Raw genomic sequence first — 15,750 nt, 5'->3', positions numbered from 1 at the left:
ATCTGTGTCAAAAAAAATACATCTTTGGTATTGTAATGTTGAACATTTTCAAGTGAGGAACATAAATAGGAAAAATCTAAAGAATGAGGAAGAACCAAAGCCTTCACTGTGCCTAACATTAACATATCACAAACGGGCCTATGTATTAAAAAACAATTGAGGAGAGGTTGGTCTTACCGGAGACAGATATCCTCATGGAGGCCTCTAGGGGTCTGTTGTTGTCCAGGGCCTGGCTGAGGCATATCTCCCCGGTGCTCTGGTTCAGGATGACCAGGTTCAGCTCATTACCAGCCTCAAAGCTGTACTGGAGCTGGTCCGAAGCATCTGGGTCATGGGCAGGGATCCGCCCGATCACCCCTGTGGGGAAGCTACTGGACTTGTCAGTGACATAGTTATTGAATATGATCTGGAAATTTTTCAGCACGGGTACGTTGTCGTTCTTGTCAACCAGCTTGACGTGCACGGTGGCACGGCTGACCAGTGGGGCGGAGGTGGCCTGGACCACGATGACATACTCCGACTGAGTCTCGTAGTCGAGATCTGTCAGAACGGTCAGTTCTCCTGAGAAGATGTCCAGCTGGAACACCTCTGGGATGTTTCCCTCTACTATCTGGTACATGATCTGGGCGTTGCTCCCCTCGTCTGGGTCCGAGGCAGATACGTGGGCCACTACCAGGCCTATTGGGCTGTTCTCCTCCACAAAGATGTCAAACTCATCTTTCTCAAACACGGGAGGGTTGTCGTTCACGTCTAAGATGGTCACCTGGATGTCCACGGACGTCTTGAGAGCAGGAACACCTTTATCCACAGCAAAGGCCTGCAGGTTGTAGAATGGCATGTTCTCACGGTCCAGGCGACGCAGCGTTCGCACAATACCAGAGGTGGACTCAATTATGAAGTCTCCATCGCCGTCCTCTCCCCCCTGGAAAGTGTAGAAGACACGTCCATTGAGGCCAGAGTCTCGGTCAGTGGCAGAGACCTGGACGACACTGGTAAACACTGGCACGTCCTCCATCACAGAGCCTAGGTAGTGGTCTCGGAGGAACCGAGGAGAGTTGTCATTCACATCATTCACCAGGATCTCCAGGTAGGTAGTGTCAGACTTCTGTGGGATGCCGTTATCCCGGGCCGTGATGGCTAACGTGTAGGACACCTGATCTTCATAGTCCAGCTCCATCTGGGTGGTGACAGCGCCTGTGTCAGAGTCGATGTCGAACTGGGGGATGCTGTCATCCATAAAGTAGGTTATACGTGCGTTCTCCCCAGTGTCCTCATCTGTAGCACTGATCACCACAACGGTGGTGCCAACAGGTCTGTCCTCATTGATGTTGACGGTGTAATGGGAGCTCTGAAACACGGGCCTGTGGGTGTTGGCGTCAGTGACGTTGACGAACACCTTGGCAGTATCGATGCGTGTGCCGTCAGACGCGGTGACACTCAGGACGTATTGGCGCTCCAGTTTGTAGTCGAGGGGCAGGGCCAGAGTGATAAGGCCCCCTCCACTCTGGCTGGTGATGGAGAACCTGTTTCTGGTGTTACCACTGGAGATCTGATACGTCACCACACTGTTGATATCCTGGTCCACCGCAGAAACCGTCACCACGCTTGTGCCCACGACAGCATCCTCATTGAGGCGCATGTAGTATGATCTCTGGGTGAACTCTGGGTTGTTATCGTTGACGTCAAGGATGGTCATGCTAACGCTAGCTGAGGAGGACATCACCGGGTGGCCATGATCACGGGCCTCCACCCCAAAGTTGTAGAAGTCCACGCTCTCCCTGTCCAGCCCAGCGGCTACCACTATCCATCCACTGCTGTTGTTGATGGAAAAGGGTAAGTTGGGTGAGGCTTCAATGAGGCAGTACTCCAGCCTGGAGTTGTCGCCGGAGTCTGCGTCAACGGCCTGGATGTGAATGATGGAGTAACCCACCGGCACGTTCTCTAGCACAGTGGCCTGGAAGGGGGTGCTGACGAAAATGGGGGCGTTATCATTGATATCCACCACCTGCACCGTTACCAGGCCGCTGATGTTGGAGAGAGGCGGGCGTCCCCCGTCCTGAGCACGAATGCGTATGGTGTATTCCTTGTTAGCCTCGTAGTCCAACTGACTGACCAGGTCCATCTTGCCTGTCTGAGCGTCAATGTAAAACTGGCCCCTGGTGTTGCCACTCATGATGCTAAAGTGAACCATGGCGTTACTTCCTCTGTCCTGGTCTGTGGCAGTCACCTGCAGGATCTCTGTGTTGGGTGCCATATCCTCCGGAACCTGCACCACATATCGCTTTTCACTAAACTGGGGCGCATTATCATTGTCATCCTCTACAATAATGTGAACTGTTGCCGTAGCGCTGCGGGGGCTGGGGTTGCGACCCTGGTCGTTGGCCTCTACCAACAGCATGTAGGCCTCCACCATCTCTCTATCCACCGGGCCCTTTGTGCGGATCACCCCTGACCTGGGGTCAATCTCAAACACATCGTTGGAGCTGTTGCTGTTGAGGACACGGTAGAGGATGTTACCATTTACCGGGGCATCCCCATCCGTGGCCCTGACGGTCAGCACCTCGTAGCCTATCTCCAGGTTCTCTCTGACCCTCTCCTTATAGTCCTGTTGCTCAAAGACAGGGTCATGGTCATTAGTGTCACTCACTGTGATGGTGAGGGTGGCCATGGCCGTACGTCGGGGAGTGCCGTGGTCAACAGCATTCACACGGAACACATGGGTGTCCTTCTGCTCTCTATCCAGCACCTCCACAGTGGAAACAGCACCATTGACTGGGTCCACAGAAAATAGGTTGTTGGAGCGGCTGTCAAACAGGGCCTCTATGAAGTACTCCAGCCTGCCTGCCTCCCCCTCATCAGCATCTACTGCCTTCAAAACAACTACAGGAGTTCCAGCTGGCTTATTCTCTGCCACAGACACCTGGTACATAGGAGGCTGAAACTGGGGGCTACTGTTGACAGCCCTCTTCCTCCTGCTCACTATGCCAGACTCAGACTGGACAGCCTGCTGTAGTAACTTCCCCAAGTGGCCCTGCTTGAAGGAACCTTGACCCACCCGCCAGTGGACTGAAATGCTGTTCACTTTAGCTTCCCTCTCATCTCCTGTGTATTGGTTACAATGTAAGTCTAGCTCAAGGAGTGTGTCGTGTTTCAAACACAGGGTCTTGGACACAAACAACTGCCCCTCCGAAAAGTAGAAGTCCGAACTACTAGTCACCTTGCAGTGCATACTGCTGTGTGTCGGAGATGCGGGTAGTAGATCCCATACCCAGAGGAGAGCAGTACCAGCCTCGTAGCATTCTAACTGATGATTTTGGGCCTTAAACAAACTGATGATCTCCAAGTCCCATTGAGATTTAATTTTGTGTTTACTTGAACAGTTCCTGCCGTGAACATGCACATCATACTGGCTCGTAAGGAGGTGCCTGGACCCTGGGCCACTGTTCACGCAGTCAACAACAGTGTACACGATGAAAGGGTTGGAGCTGAGCGAGGCACAATTTAAACTACCCGAAATGAACACAATGCGCGCGGACGCATCAGTTTCAATAAAGGTCTTTGAGAATTTAGGAGCGATTACCTGATCCAAAGTGCATGCCCCGCTCTGTTCCACACTTGCTATAACCGTCCCCGGCTCTGCATCCTCACTGATGTGTGTACTGTAGCAATCCGACAGTGAAATTATTTCAAACCAGACGAAAATAATAAACACCAAATCCCACTTAATGACGGGCATTGCTCCTCGATAATGTTAAACCAGGTTTGAACGTAATACTGCCGCCTTCCCTTAAACTTTCCGTCTAGTCGTTCCCTTTTGTTGCAGCGTATCCATGCTTTCACTGCTCCACAGTAGCTAATCCAATTGAATCCGGAGAGAAATCGCAGTCACCTAGCCAAAGCTTCTCACCACCCAAACACGCCGAACCCACAACTCCACTCCGTTCGCGTGAATTAATAAAATGGCTCCTACTACCCCTTATGCTCGAGGCTTCTCATTATCATAAATCTATTGTGTGTGTGTGTGTAGCAAGGTCCGTTCTCCCAGGGGCCACACTGAGTTGTAAAGAAAGATGACTGGCCTGTTTGGTCCCCCTTGTGGAAGACGCATATAGCTGTTTACAGTGTTTTTGCAAAGTAGCAGTACATGGATTGTTGATAAGCCTAAACAAATGCTGTCAATATTTAAATAACAAACAGTTCTCATCCCCCCCGAACACAACCCCAGGCACAGAAAGTGTAGTGTTTCCCTATGCGTATACATACCTGTCTAATTCAAAAGTGACCTTACCTTATAGGGTAGTCAAATGACACTACACATCAGGCCTATGTGAAAAGTAATGATTCATGCTATTCTCTAGTCCTATGCAGGTATTGAAATGCTGTTCTCGAATATGAGGTTAAATGGCGTAAATGGCAGGACAGTGAGCAGGGGTATATCTTGTAATGTTTCATGTAAACACCATTTTTGAAAGCTGCCCAGCAGATGCTGCTGGTATCTCATGTGGGAGATGGGTCATGCCAAAGGCATCTTAATCATCATCCTCATCTAAAGCAGAGGCATTATGCCATATGTCTGTTATGTGCCTCTTACACAGACGTGAGGAAGAATTGAGCAGCTGTGAAAGTAAATAGGCTACTCCTAGTCATTCTTTAGACTGCTATTGATCTGGTTTGTAGAATCGTTTTTTGTTGTTGTTGCTGAGGGTGAACTAGGTAACTGCCAAAATAAAAGGAAACACCTAAGTAAATGAGGGATACAAAATATATTGAAAGCAGGTGCTTCCACACAGGTGGGATTCCTGAGTTAATTCTGCAATAAATATCCCATCACGCTTAGGGTTGTGTATAAAGTAGCTGGGAAGGCCATTATTTTGACTACCATGGACAAGTGGTCACTGAATGGTATAATGAGAATGAAAATGTAAACCAAATGCCATGGCAGTCTCATGGGAGATTGTTGAAACAGAGCCTGAGACAGTATTCTCCACCACCATCAACAAAACACCAAATTATGGAATTTCTCATGGAAGAATGGTGTTGCATCCCTCCAATAGAGTTCCAGACATTTGTAGAATCTGTTAAGGTGCATTGAAGCTGTTCTGGTTCGTGGTGGTCCAAAGCATTAGGACACTATGGTGTTTCCTTTATTGTAGAAGTTACCTGTACATTCACTTTACTGCCACCTGCTGGTACATGTGCATTACTGCAGACAGCAATTAGAGCAATTAATCAAGTCCTAACTTTTGGCTATTTAGGTAACAATTGAGACAAAACAAGTTTAGGCTGAAACGCATCTTTCAAGAGAAGTCCACAGATCTCTTTTACAGTAATCCTACTGTAAGCATTAAACAGTCTTGATACAATAACGTCTTGACCCAGCAACCTAGAACTGTGAAAGTGATCGGTTCAGTTTACATTGTGCACTTACATTCACATATGGTCTAAGGTACCTGTGGAGACTGCAACAGTGTACAATATTGAGAAGGCACATACAGGTAGATCTAGTTCAGGAAGAGATCACCTGGAGTAACAATAATAATGCCATTTAGCAGATGCTTTTATCCAAAGTGACTTAGTCATACATTTTACGTTTGGCAGGTCCCAGGAATCGAACCCACTATCCTGTATTGCAAGTGCCATGCTCTACCAACCGAGTAACATTTACTGATGTGAGGGAAAATAACACCTGCAGTGTGTGGAGCTGAACTTCTGTGCCCAGTGCCCTGATGTCACTAATAATAAGCTGAAGCTGGCCATCACGGTCACAGCAACCTAACATTTTCCATTGGTCATCTTTAGATAACTGGTTTAATTCAATCATAATCTTTAGATCGCCCAAGAACAAGTCTAGAGCCCAAGAACAAGTCTAGAGCAAAAAGTTTCAACCTTGTGAGTGATGGACATGATGCAGAAAAGAAGCAAAAGTTAAAATATTACAATAAATAGTTTTTTACTGTTTTTATTGTTGCTGGAGGCTCTAATAAAATATGAATCATTAGCTTTACAAAATAAAAACAAAATACAACAAAAAAGATTCCCCCCAAAACGGAAAAGGTCAAAAGCTTCCTTCAAGACGCAAAAAGACAAAACTGTGCCCCCAACATAGACCAGGTGAAAGAGAGACCGAGAGAGAGACCGAGGTATCCAAATCATCACGTTATACACAGTGTAAGAGGGGGACTTAATGACATGGGTATACACAGTGAACCTAACAGTCCCTCCCCATGTTTTAGAGGTCTACAGCTCCATCCCGTGATCCAATGCGTTCAGACTCACACCGCATGCGGGTAAGAGTGGGACGAAGGTCAAACCATAGACCAATCCATACAATACATAATATCTAGGGCCACCCTCTCCCATTCGTTTGCCATTACATCACCCAGAAAAATGACAGTTATATTTCAAGAAAGGTGGTGGCACAGACACTTTGATATAATGGGTACAAGAAAGAAAATGTTGGTGGAAATGAATGACGATTTGTTAGCCCAGCCAAGCCTAGCTACAGTACAGTCTGTATCTGATTCTGTCCCCTAACCAGAGGATAGGAGAGAAGCTGATGTCACTCATTCAAAACAGACTCAGCTGTGACAGAGCTGTAGGGATTATAAACATTGCGGTAAAACTGTAAGATTATCATTAACCTTAAGAATACTATCATAATATTCATAACATGAGAGAGACAGAGAGAGAGACGGAGGGAGAGACAGGGTGGGTGAATGGCTTGAAAGCGAATGAGATGCCTCAAAACAATGCGTGAAAATAAACAAAAAAAGCTAAACATTCTCTTTTTTGTTTTTTCCCACAAATGAACAAGAGTGCAGCACTGAAACAGGCATGGAAGGAGAGACGTACAAACAGAAAAAAGATGGTTGAGTAAGGTGGAGATACTGCGCGGGGAACAGAGAGAGAAAGAGGAAAATCAAATAAAAAAAATAGCATCTCTAGCTTTGCTGTTTGCGTTTAAGCGCCTCCATCAGGTCGTTCTTCAGAGCCTCCTGCTTCGACTTGTCAGCCAGGGTCTGAACACTCCTGTCAGGGAAGAGGGAATGAGAGAAGGAGTGAGAAAGATTCAATATACACTAGATTCCAAAATCAACCTGTAACACCGATTCCCCAAAGCACTCCTGTAGATATTTTTGATAAATAAATAAAAACCTAAGCAATATGATAAAAGTTTCAGCCTCACAGAAGCAAGTACCATAAAACATTACAATAGTTTCAGATATACAGGAGTGCCAAGGGAATTGGGGCCTATTTGGAACTCAACAATTAATAGATGCAGTAAAAGTGAATTTGTGAGAAAGCAAATAAGATGGGTAGATAGAGGGAAAAATAGGTAGAGATACAGAGCAAATTCATTTTTAAACAAGTTGTGAGGATATCACATGGTCTCCAACTCTCTCTCACTGTAGAAAAGATGGCTGGGTTAATACACTCCAGACACTGCCTGTCTAGGCGCAATCAACATGAAATGTTTAGTCAGGTAAGTTAATCATCTAGGACTCTTCCTCATGCAGTTGGTTGTCTCAAACTGCATGTTGGCATGGTTGGCTTAGCTGCAACAAACGCTCCTTGAGAAACAATGTCAGCGTGTTGCAACTTTCTGGGAAACCACTCAATCACACAAACACCATGCCACACATGCAAGCGCGCACACACATTCCTCCAATGCCACAGACACACAGCCTGTTGTCCCATGCCAGACGATACCTCTGGCCCTAGTCAATGAAGATCTGGCGCTGGGTGAGGACCTGAGACAGCTCCTTCTGGAGCTGCCGGTACTTTTGGTTATCAGGCAGAGTGTCAATAGATCTGGACCACAGTGGAGAGGAGAAAGGGAGATGAGGGACAGGCAGACAGACAAATGAGGGATGAGTGGGCATAGAGAAGAGATAGGACAGGGGAAGGAGGAGGGACATGGAAGCAAATAAACAAGGTTGAAAAATGTAGAACTGAAAAACAGACAATGACATGGGAAGCAGATAACACAATATGGCAGAGTGAAATGAGGGGAAATCCCAGTCAACAGATGAGCTGAAGTAGCCAAGGTTAAAACAGGCGTGTGGCTGAAAGAGGCCAAACTAGAAATGCAGTAGTAGACTGCAGGAGCTCATTAGTACCCGTCTTCGACGTGGATGTCAGGTGTGCCGAGACATAGAGCATCTGCAGCAGAATATAGTGACTTTACATCAATGTGACAAGTGTGTCTGTTTCCGCACTCACGTACCTTAAACCATTGACGATGTCTTTGGTCTTCCCAAAGTAGATCTCGTTGAGAGTGGAGCGAATCTTATTCTCCATATCCTGAGGTTAGAAAAATGAATTTACATAACACTATTATTGTGATAAACATATCAATAGATAGTGCCTTCAGAAAGTTTATGCTCCTTGACCTATTGCACATTTTGTTGTAACAGCCCGGACACAGTGAAAACATGTTTTTAGGATTTGTTGCTAATTTATACAGTTACACACACACACACACACACACACACACACACACACACACACACACAGTGGTTCACATGGATTCCTTAGCTGAAATAATGCTAAAGTAACCATGTAAACCAAGTAAAACAGTGATATACATTTCTCACAATGAAATGCAGATATCTAATTGACATAAATATTCACACCCTTGATGGCGATTCCAACTTTCATCATGGATATGTCTATCAGGGTTGCACATCTGGATGTGGGGATTTTCTCCTATTGTTCCTTGTAGATTTTCTCAAGCTTTTTTAAATTAGATGGGATTCAAGTCTGGACTTTGTTTGGGCCACTCAAGGACTTTCACATTCTTGTTCTGAAGCCATTCCAGTATTGCTTTGACTTCCCTTACCAGTCTCCCAGTCCCTGCCACTGAAAAGCATCCCCATAGCATGATGCTGCTACCACCATGCTTCATGGTAGGGATAGTGTTAGATGGGTGATGAGCTGTGCCTGGTTTTCTGCGACAGAGCACTTTGCACTCAGGCCAAAGAGTTGAATTTTTGTCTCATCAGACCACAGAATGTTTTGCCTGTGATCCGAGTCTTTCACGTGCCTTTTTACGAACTCCAGGCGTGCTGTCATGTGCCTTTTTCTCAGGAGTGGCTTCCGTCTGGCCACTCTCCCATAAACCCCAGATTGGTGAAGTGCTGTATAGACTTGTTGTTCTTCTGGCAGGTACTCCCATCTCAGCCAAGGAACTCTGTTGTTCTGTCAGAGTGGTCATTGGGTTCTTGGTCACCTCCCTGCTCAGTTTGGTAGGACGGCCACCTCTAGGCAGAGTCTGGGTAGTTCCATATTTCATTGAATTTCCCAAAATGCTATTTTTTTGCAATTCTAGAAATGGTTTAATACCCTTCCCCAGATATATGCTTCATCACAATCTGAGATCTATGGAGAGTTCCTTTGACTTCATAGTAAAGTGCTGCTCTGACACGCACTGTCAACTGTGGGACCTAATATAGACAGGTGTTTCTTTCTAACTCATGTCCAAACAATTGAATTGGCTATAGGTGGACTCCAAGTAAGTTGTGACATCTCAAAGATGATCAAAAGAAATTGAGCTCAATTTGGGGTGTCATAGCAAAAGGGTGTGAATACTTGTGTAAATGATACTTCTGTATTTCATTTTCTATACATTATGTCAGTGTGTGCATCAGGGCATGCATATAGTAGGTTTAGTTCTACCCACCTCCACCAGGCGGCCGATGTTGGCAATATGTGGGGAAGACTCTCCAACTGTCTCGTCTTTCTCCATCTGGAAGAAGAGAGAGATGAGGGTATTGTACAGTCCAACAGTGGAAATATGTTGCAACAAGTAAACCAAGAGACAGATTACAAAACAAGACAGATTACGAGAGCATGTACACACACACACACAACCCTCCCCCCACCACCACACACACACACAGTTGTATGCAAGTACCTGTCTTGTCAGACTGCCACCCAGGTTCATGGTTCCAGACCCGGTCTTGGTCGTCTGAAGCCACAGCATAACGGTGGAGGTGAGTTTGTAGTGAGCGGTCCGTCCGCTGGACTTCTCCTGCACCTCCACCACATGGATGGAGTCCCAGCAGCCTTTGATCTTCTTGGAGCCGTCTCCAGCCTTCTTGATGAGGATGACCCCAGCAAAGCCATGATCCAAGTCCCACAGATACACAGATGATACACCGCCCTCAAAGTACCTGACAACACATTACATTTTAAAAATGTAACCTTTATTTAACTAGGCAAGTCAGTTAAGAACAAATTCTTATTTACAATTACGGTCTACAAACAGTGGGTTAACTGCCTTGTTCAGGGGTAGAATGCCAGATTTTTACCTTGTCAGCTCGGGGATTCGATCTAGCAATCTTTCAGTTACTGGCCCAACGCTCTAACCTCTAGGCTACCTGTCACCCCTTAGGAGGACATGGATATTTATGATAAGACTGTCATTGGTGGTATTACCAGGTTATTTGTTTTCGTCATAGACATGGCATAGCCAATGAGAATTGAGGATCCAAACGACCCACTTTATAATAATGGTATAAATGGTATTACTGTGGTGTAACGATACTCTAAAGTGTCAATAATGAGTCCGTCTGTTCCTCTCACATACTGACTTGGTCATACTGGTACTCACAGGTCTCTATACTGGTCAAAGGCATTGTTGGCTTCAACCTCTAGTTTGCGCAGGCGGGCAGATGGCATGGCACCATCGTCGATGGGTGGCTCATACTTATTACTCCATGGGGATCTGAGAAACAAGAATGAGCAAGAGAAAATCCCAAATCAATCCTTTGTGACCAAACCAAACGGGTGTGTGGTCAAATGTTCATGTATGACAAACAAATAATTGTAATGACATTAATTTATACCAGGCATGGTTTCTGAGGAGATGTAATGACATTAATTTATACCAGGCATGGTTTCTGAGGAGATGTAATGACATTAATTTATACCAGGCATGGTTTCTGAGGAGATGTATAATGACATTAATTTATACCAGGCATGGTTTCTGAGGAGATGTAATGACATTAATTTATACCAGGCATGGTTTCTGAGGAGATGTAATGACATTAATTTATACCAGGCATGGTTTCTGAGGAGATGTAATGACATTAATTTATATCAGGCATGGTTTCTGAGGAGATGTAATGACATTAATTTATACCAGGCATGGTTTCTGAGGAGATGTAATGACATTAATTTATATCAGACATGGTTTCTGAGGAGATGTAATGACATTAATTTATACCAGGCATGGTTTCTGAGGAGATGTATAATGACATTAATTTATACCAGGCATGGTTTCTGAGGAGATGTATAAATTAATGTCATTACCAGGCATGGTTTCTGAGGAGATGTAATGACATTAATTTATACCAGGCATGGTTTCTGAGGAGATGTATAAATTAATGCCATTACCAGGCATGGTTTCTGAGGAGATGTAATGACATTAATTTATACCAGACATGGTTTCTGAGGAGATGTAATGACATTAATTTATACCAGGCATGGTTTGAGGAGATGTAATGACATTAATTTATACCAGGCATGGTTTCTGAGGAGATGTAATGACATTAATTTATACCAGGCATGGTTTCTGAGGAGATGTATAAATTAATGTCATTACCAGGCATGGTTTCTGAGGAGATGTAATGACATTAATTTATACCAGACATGGTTTCTGAGGAGATGTAATGACATTAATTTATACCAGGCATGGTTTCTGAGGAGATGTATAATGACATTAATTTATACCAGGCATGGTTTCTGAGGAGATGTATAAATTAATGTCATTACCAGGCATGGTTTCTGAGGAGATGTAATGACATTAATTTATACCAGGCATGGTTTCTGAGGAGATGTATAAATTAATGCCATTACCAGGCATGGTTTCTGAGGAGATGTAATGACATTAATTTATACCAGACATGGTTTCTGAGGAGATGTAATGACATTAATTTATACCAGGCATGGTTTGAGGAGATGTAATGACATTAATTTATACCAGGCATGGTTTCTGAGGAGATGTAATGACATTAATTTATACCAGGCATGGTTTCTGAGGAGATGTATAAATTAATGTCATTACCAGGCATGGTTTCTGAGGAGATGTAATGACATTAATTTATACCAGACATGGTTTCTGAGGAGATGTAATGACATTAATTTATACCAGGCATGGTTTCTGAGGAGATGGATATGTGGGAAGGGAAGTAAGATAGAGATAAAGGAGGAGCTGCAGGTTGTCAGTCCTACCTGTAGGAGTCACCGTCTCTGTTGTAGTCACAGAGCAGGTAGTCTTTCCCCACCACCTTGTCCCGGGCAATCTTCAGAGGCTGGTCCACAGAGGAGAGTAGGTCCTCACACAGACTGGGCACCTGGACACAGACAGAAAGTTAAGTTCAGGAGTAAACATTTGCTTAACAAGTCGCATATTAAATTGAATGGACTCATGTGTGTGCAAAAAGTGGTTAACTTGATTTCTGAATGACAACCTCATCTCTGTACCCCACACATTCAATTATATTTAAGGTCGCTCAGTCAAGCAGTGAATTTCAAAAACAGATTCAACCACAAATACCAGGGAGGTTTTCCAATGCCTCCCTGGTCACCTATTGTAAAAGGGTAAACAAAAAAAAGCAGATTTTGAATATCACTTTGAACATGGAAGTTATTACACTTTGTATGGTGTATCAACACACCCATTCACTACAAGGATACAGGTGTCTTTCCTAACTCAGTTGTCGGAGAGGAAGAAAACCGATCTGGGATTTCACCACGAGGCCAATGGTGACTAAAACAGTTGAGTTTAATGGCTGTGATAAGAGAAAACTGCAGATCCATCCTCAGTTTCTACTGGTCAATGTTTTCAGGCTGGTTGTATTGGTGCTAGCTAGGTACCAAGCTAAAGCTAGCTACCCCATAAGATGTGGTCAAACATAGTTTGGTAAACACATTGTTCGTGGCCGGTGTTTGCCAACATTTTTGTACAGCTTTGACAGTGTTCCTGTATCTTTTTTGACACGCAAAGACAAACGGCGTCCCATAGTATGCATGTTGTGAAGCTAATAGCAGTATAACTCCGGTCGGGCAACATCTGGAAAAATAGTGCACTTGGTAGCGTATAGTGGTACTCGACCAGTCGGCGAACACCCTCGACAGAGAACGGTTGATTGTCCTTGACAATGAATTCCATTATCTTGGCTTTAATGGATTTTGCCTTTGAGTTGTCTCGCTGAAATGTTCTTACCCTTTCAAAATGACTGCTCGACTTGTTGACCGCTTGATCCACACAGCAGACATTGTGTGGGCTAGGTTAGGAATGCTGTGTAGCGCAACATTTTGTGTGGCACCATTACATCATGTACCTTACTTGACAAATACACCGAGTATATCAAACATTAGGAACACCTTCCTATTATTGAGTTGCACCCCCCCTTTGCCGTCAGAACATCCTCAATTCGTCAGAGCATGGACTCCACAAAGTGTCGAAAGCATTCCACAGGGATGCTGGTCCATGTTGACTCCAATGCTTCCCACAGTTGTGTAAAGTTGGCTGGATGTCTTTTGGGTGGTGGACCATTCTTGATTCACACAGGAAACTGTTGAGCATGAAAAACCCAGCAGCGTTGCAGTTCTTCTAAAAAACAGTGCACTTGGCACCAACTACCATACCCCGTTCAAAAGGCACTTAAATCTTTTCACCCTCTGAATGTCACACATACACAATCCATGTCTCAAATCCTTATTTTACCAGTCTCCTCCACACATCTACACTGATTGAAGTGGATTTAACAAGTGACAATGAAAACGATTACATGCACACAATACAATTATTGTTTATAGTATAATAGATTGTTTAAAACAGTTATATGCTTTGCAACAAGAACAATATCCCTAATACTTTTTACATGGACATCTGAAATCAGGCTACCTGATGGGACTTTTGATCAACGCAGAAAATGGCCATTCAAAATAAACATTCTACGACAGTGACCATGTTATTTTTGGTTTAGCCTATTTGATTCGGAGTTCAGACAAAATGTGTATGTGAAAACAATTTCTAAGATGCATACTTTGTTTTTCTCGAGCTCACTTCACACTAGAGGGAGGCTTGCGCTACTGGTGCTGGCACATGCGCAGATCAAAGACACAGCTTGACCGCCAAATTAAGCTGTTTACATGTCCTAATAATTCAAAAGATTGCTTAAAACGGCTGGTTTTCTGAACAACGTATGTGTACTTCGATTTTGACCTTTCGCCAATTATATCGCCAAAGATATGCAGAGTAAGGTGTTTACATGACCATTTCAATATGCCGCCTCCTTCCATAAGTTTAATATCAAATTAGTGTGCATGTAAACATATTCAATAAAACGATCACAGCTTTCACCTGGAAATCTCATTGGAAGATCAGGTGTTAATGTTTTGTATACTCGGGTGTACAATTAATTAATTAATGCCCGAGAGGGTGTGGTATATGGCTAATATACCACGGCTAAGGGCTGTTCTTACGCATGACGCAACGTGGAGTGCCTGGATACAGCCCTTAGCTATGGTATAATGGCCATTTACCACAAACCTCAGGTCCCCTTTGCTATTATAAACTGGTTACCAACGTAATTAGAGCAGTAGAAATAAAATGTTTTGTCATACCCGATCACGGCTTTCAGATACAGATTTCAGCCAATCAGCATTCAGGGCTTGAACCACCCAGTTTATCGGGCTCCCGAGTGGCGCAGCGGTCCAAGGCACTGCATCTCAGTGCTAGAGGCATCACTACAGTCCCTGGTTCGATTCCAGGCCATCACAACTAGCCATGATTGGGAGTCCCATAGGGCGGCGCGCAATTGGCCCAGCATTGTCCGGGTTTGGTTGGAATAGGCCGAAATTGTTCTTAACTTAGTTTAATAAAGGTTCAATTAAAATATATACACTACCGTTAAAAAGTTTGGGGTCACTTAGAAATGTCCTTGATTGAAAGAAAAGCACATTTACAGTGTAGACATTGTTAATGTTGTAAATGACTATTGTAGCTGGAAACGGCAGATTTTAATGGAATATCTACATAGGCGTACAGAGGTCCATTATCAAAAACCATCACTCCTGTGTTCCAATGGAACGTTGCATTAGCTAATCCAAGTTTATCATTTTAAAAGGGTAATTGCTCATTAGAAAACCTTTTTGCAATTGTGTTCGCACAGCTGAAAACTGCTGATTAAAGAAGCAATAAAACTGGCCTTCTTTAGACTAGTTGAGTATCTGGCGCATCAGCATTTGTGGTTTTGATTACAGGATCAAAATGTCCAGAAACAAAGAACTTTCTTCTGAAACTCGTCAGTCTATTCTTGTTCTGAGAAATAAAGGCTATTCCATGCGAGAAATTGCCAAGAAACTGAAGATCTCGTACAGCACTGTGTACTACTCCCTTCACAGAACAGTGCAGACTGGCCCTAACCAGAATAGAAAGAGGAGTGGGAGACCCCGGTGCACAACTGAGCAAGAGGACAAGTACATTAGGGTCTAGTTTGAGAAACAAGACACCTCACAAGTACTCAACTGGCAGCTAAATGAAATAGTACCCGCAAAACACAAGGACATTTCTAAGTGATCCCAAACTTTTGTACAGTACAGGTCAAAGGTTTTAGAACACCTACTCATTCAAGGGTTTTTCTTTATTTTGACTATTTTCTACATTGTAGAATAATAGTGAAGACAGCAACATTTTTGAAATGACATGGAATCATGTAGTAACCAAAATATTTTATA

At 44.0% G+C, this 15,750-nt stretch overlaps 2 protein-coding genes across 3 annotated transcripts in view; both read right to left on the bottom strand.

The window, feature by feature from the left end:
• The window catches only part of LOC139413496 (cadherin EGF LAG seven-pass G-type receptor 2-like), an 82,393-nt gene extending 78,562 nt beyond the window's left edge, over positions 1-3,831 (bottom strand). The window contains exon 1 of the mRNA XM_071160964.1: positions 178-3,831. Within this exon, the coding sequence (XP_071017065.1) occupies positions 178-3,736 (3,559 nt within the window). The 5' untranslated portion in view covers positions 3,737-3,831. The remainder of the gene's footprint in view (positions 1-177) is intronic.
• A 2,112-nt stretch (positions 3,832-5,943) lies between these two features.
• LOC139413495 (F-actin-capping protein subunit beta) overlaps positions 5,944-15,750 on the bottom strand; it is a 31,877-nt gene continuing 22,070 nt past the window's right edge. Inside the window, exons 3-9 of one of the 2 annotated variants that reach the window (XM_071160962.1) lie at positions 12,238-12,359; positions 10,616-10,729; positions 9,917-10,175; positions 9,683-9,748; positions 8,228-8,304; positions 7,711-7,812; positions 5,944-7,029 (exon numbers count right to left, since the gene is read on the bottom strand). In XM_071160962.1, the coding sequence (XP_071017063.1) occupies positions 7,719-7,812; positions 8,228-8,304; positions 9,683-9,748; positions 9,917-10,175; positions 10,616-10,729; positions 12,238-12,359 (732 nt within the window). In that variant the 3' untranslated portion in view covers positions 5,944-7,029; positions 7,711-7,718. The remainder of the gene's footprint in view (positions 7,030-7,710; positions 7,813-8,227; positions 8,305-9,682; positions 9,749-9,916; positions 10,176-10,615; positions 10,730-12,237; positions 12,360-15,750) is intronic. The other variant, XM_071160963.1, reaches the window with a different exon arrangement.

The sequence above is a fragment of the Oncorhynchus clarkii genome, chromosome 7, assembly GCF_045791955.1.
Source record: "Oncorhynchus clarkii lewisi isolate Uvic-CL-2024 chromosome 7, UVic_Ocla_1.0, whole genome shotgun sequence".
Lineage (NCBI taxonomy): Eukaryota > Metazoa > Chordata > Actinopteri > Salmoniformes > Salmonidae > Oncorhynchus > Oncorhynchus clarkii.
Note: the sequence above shows the minus strand (reverse complement) of the source record. Positions and strands in the feature narration are given on the sequence as shown.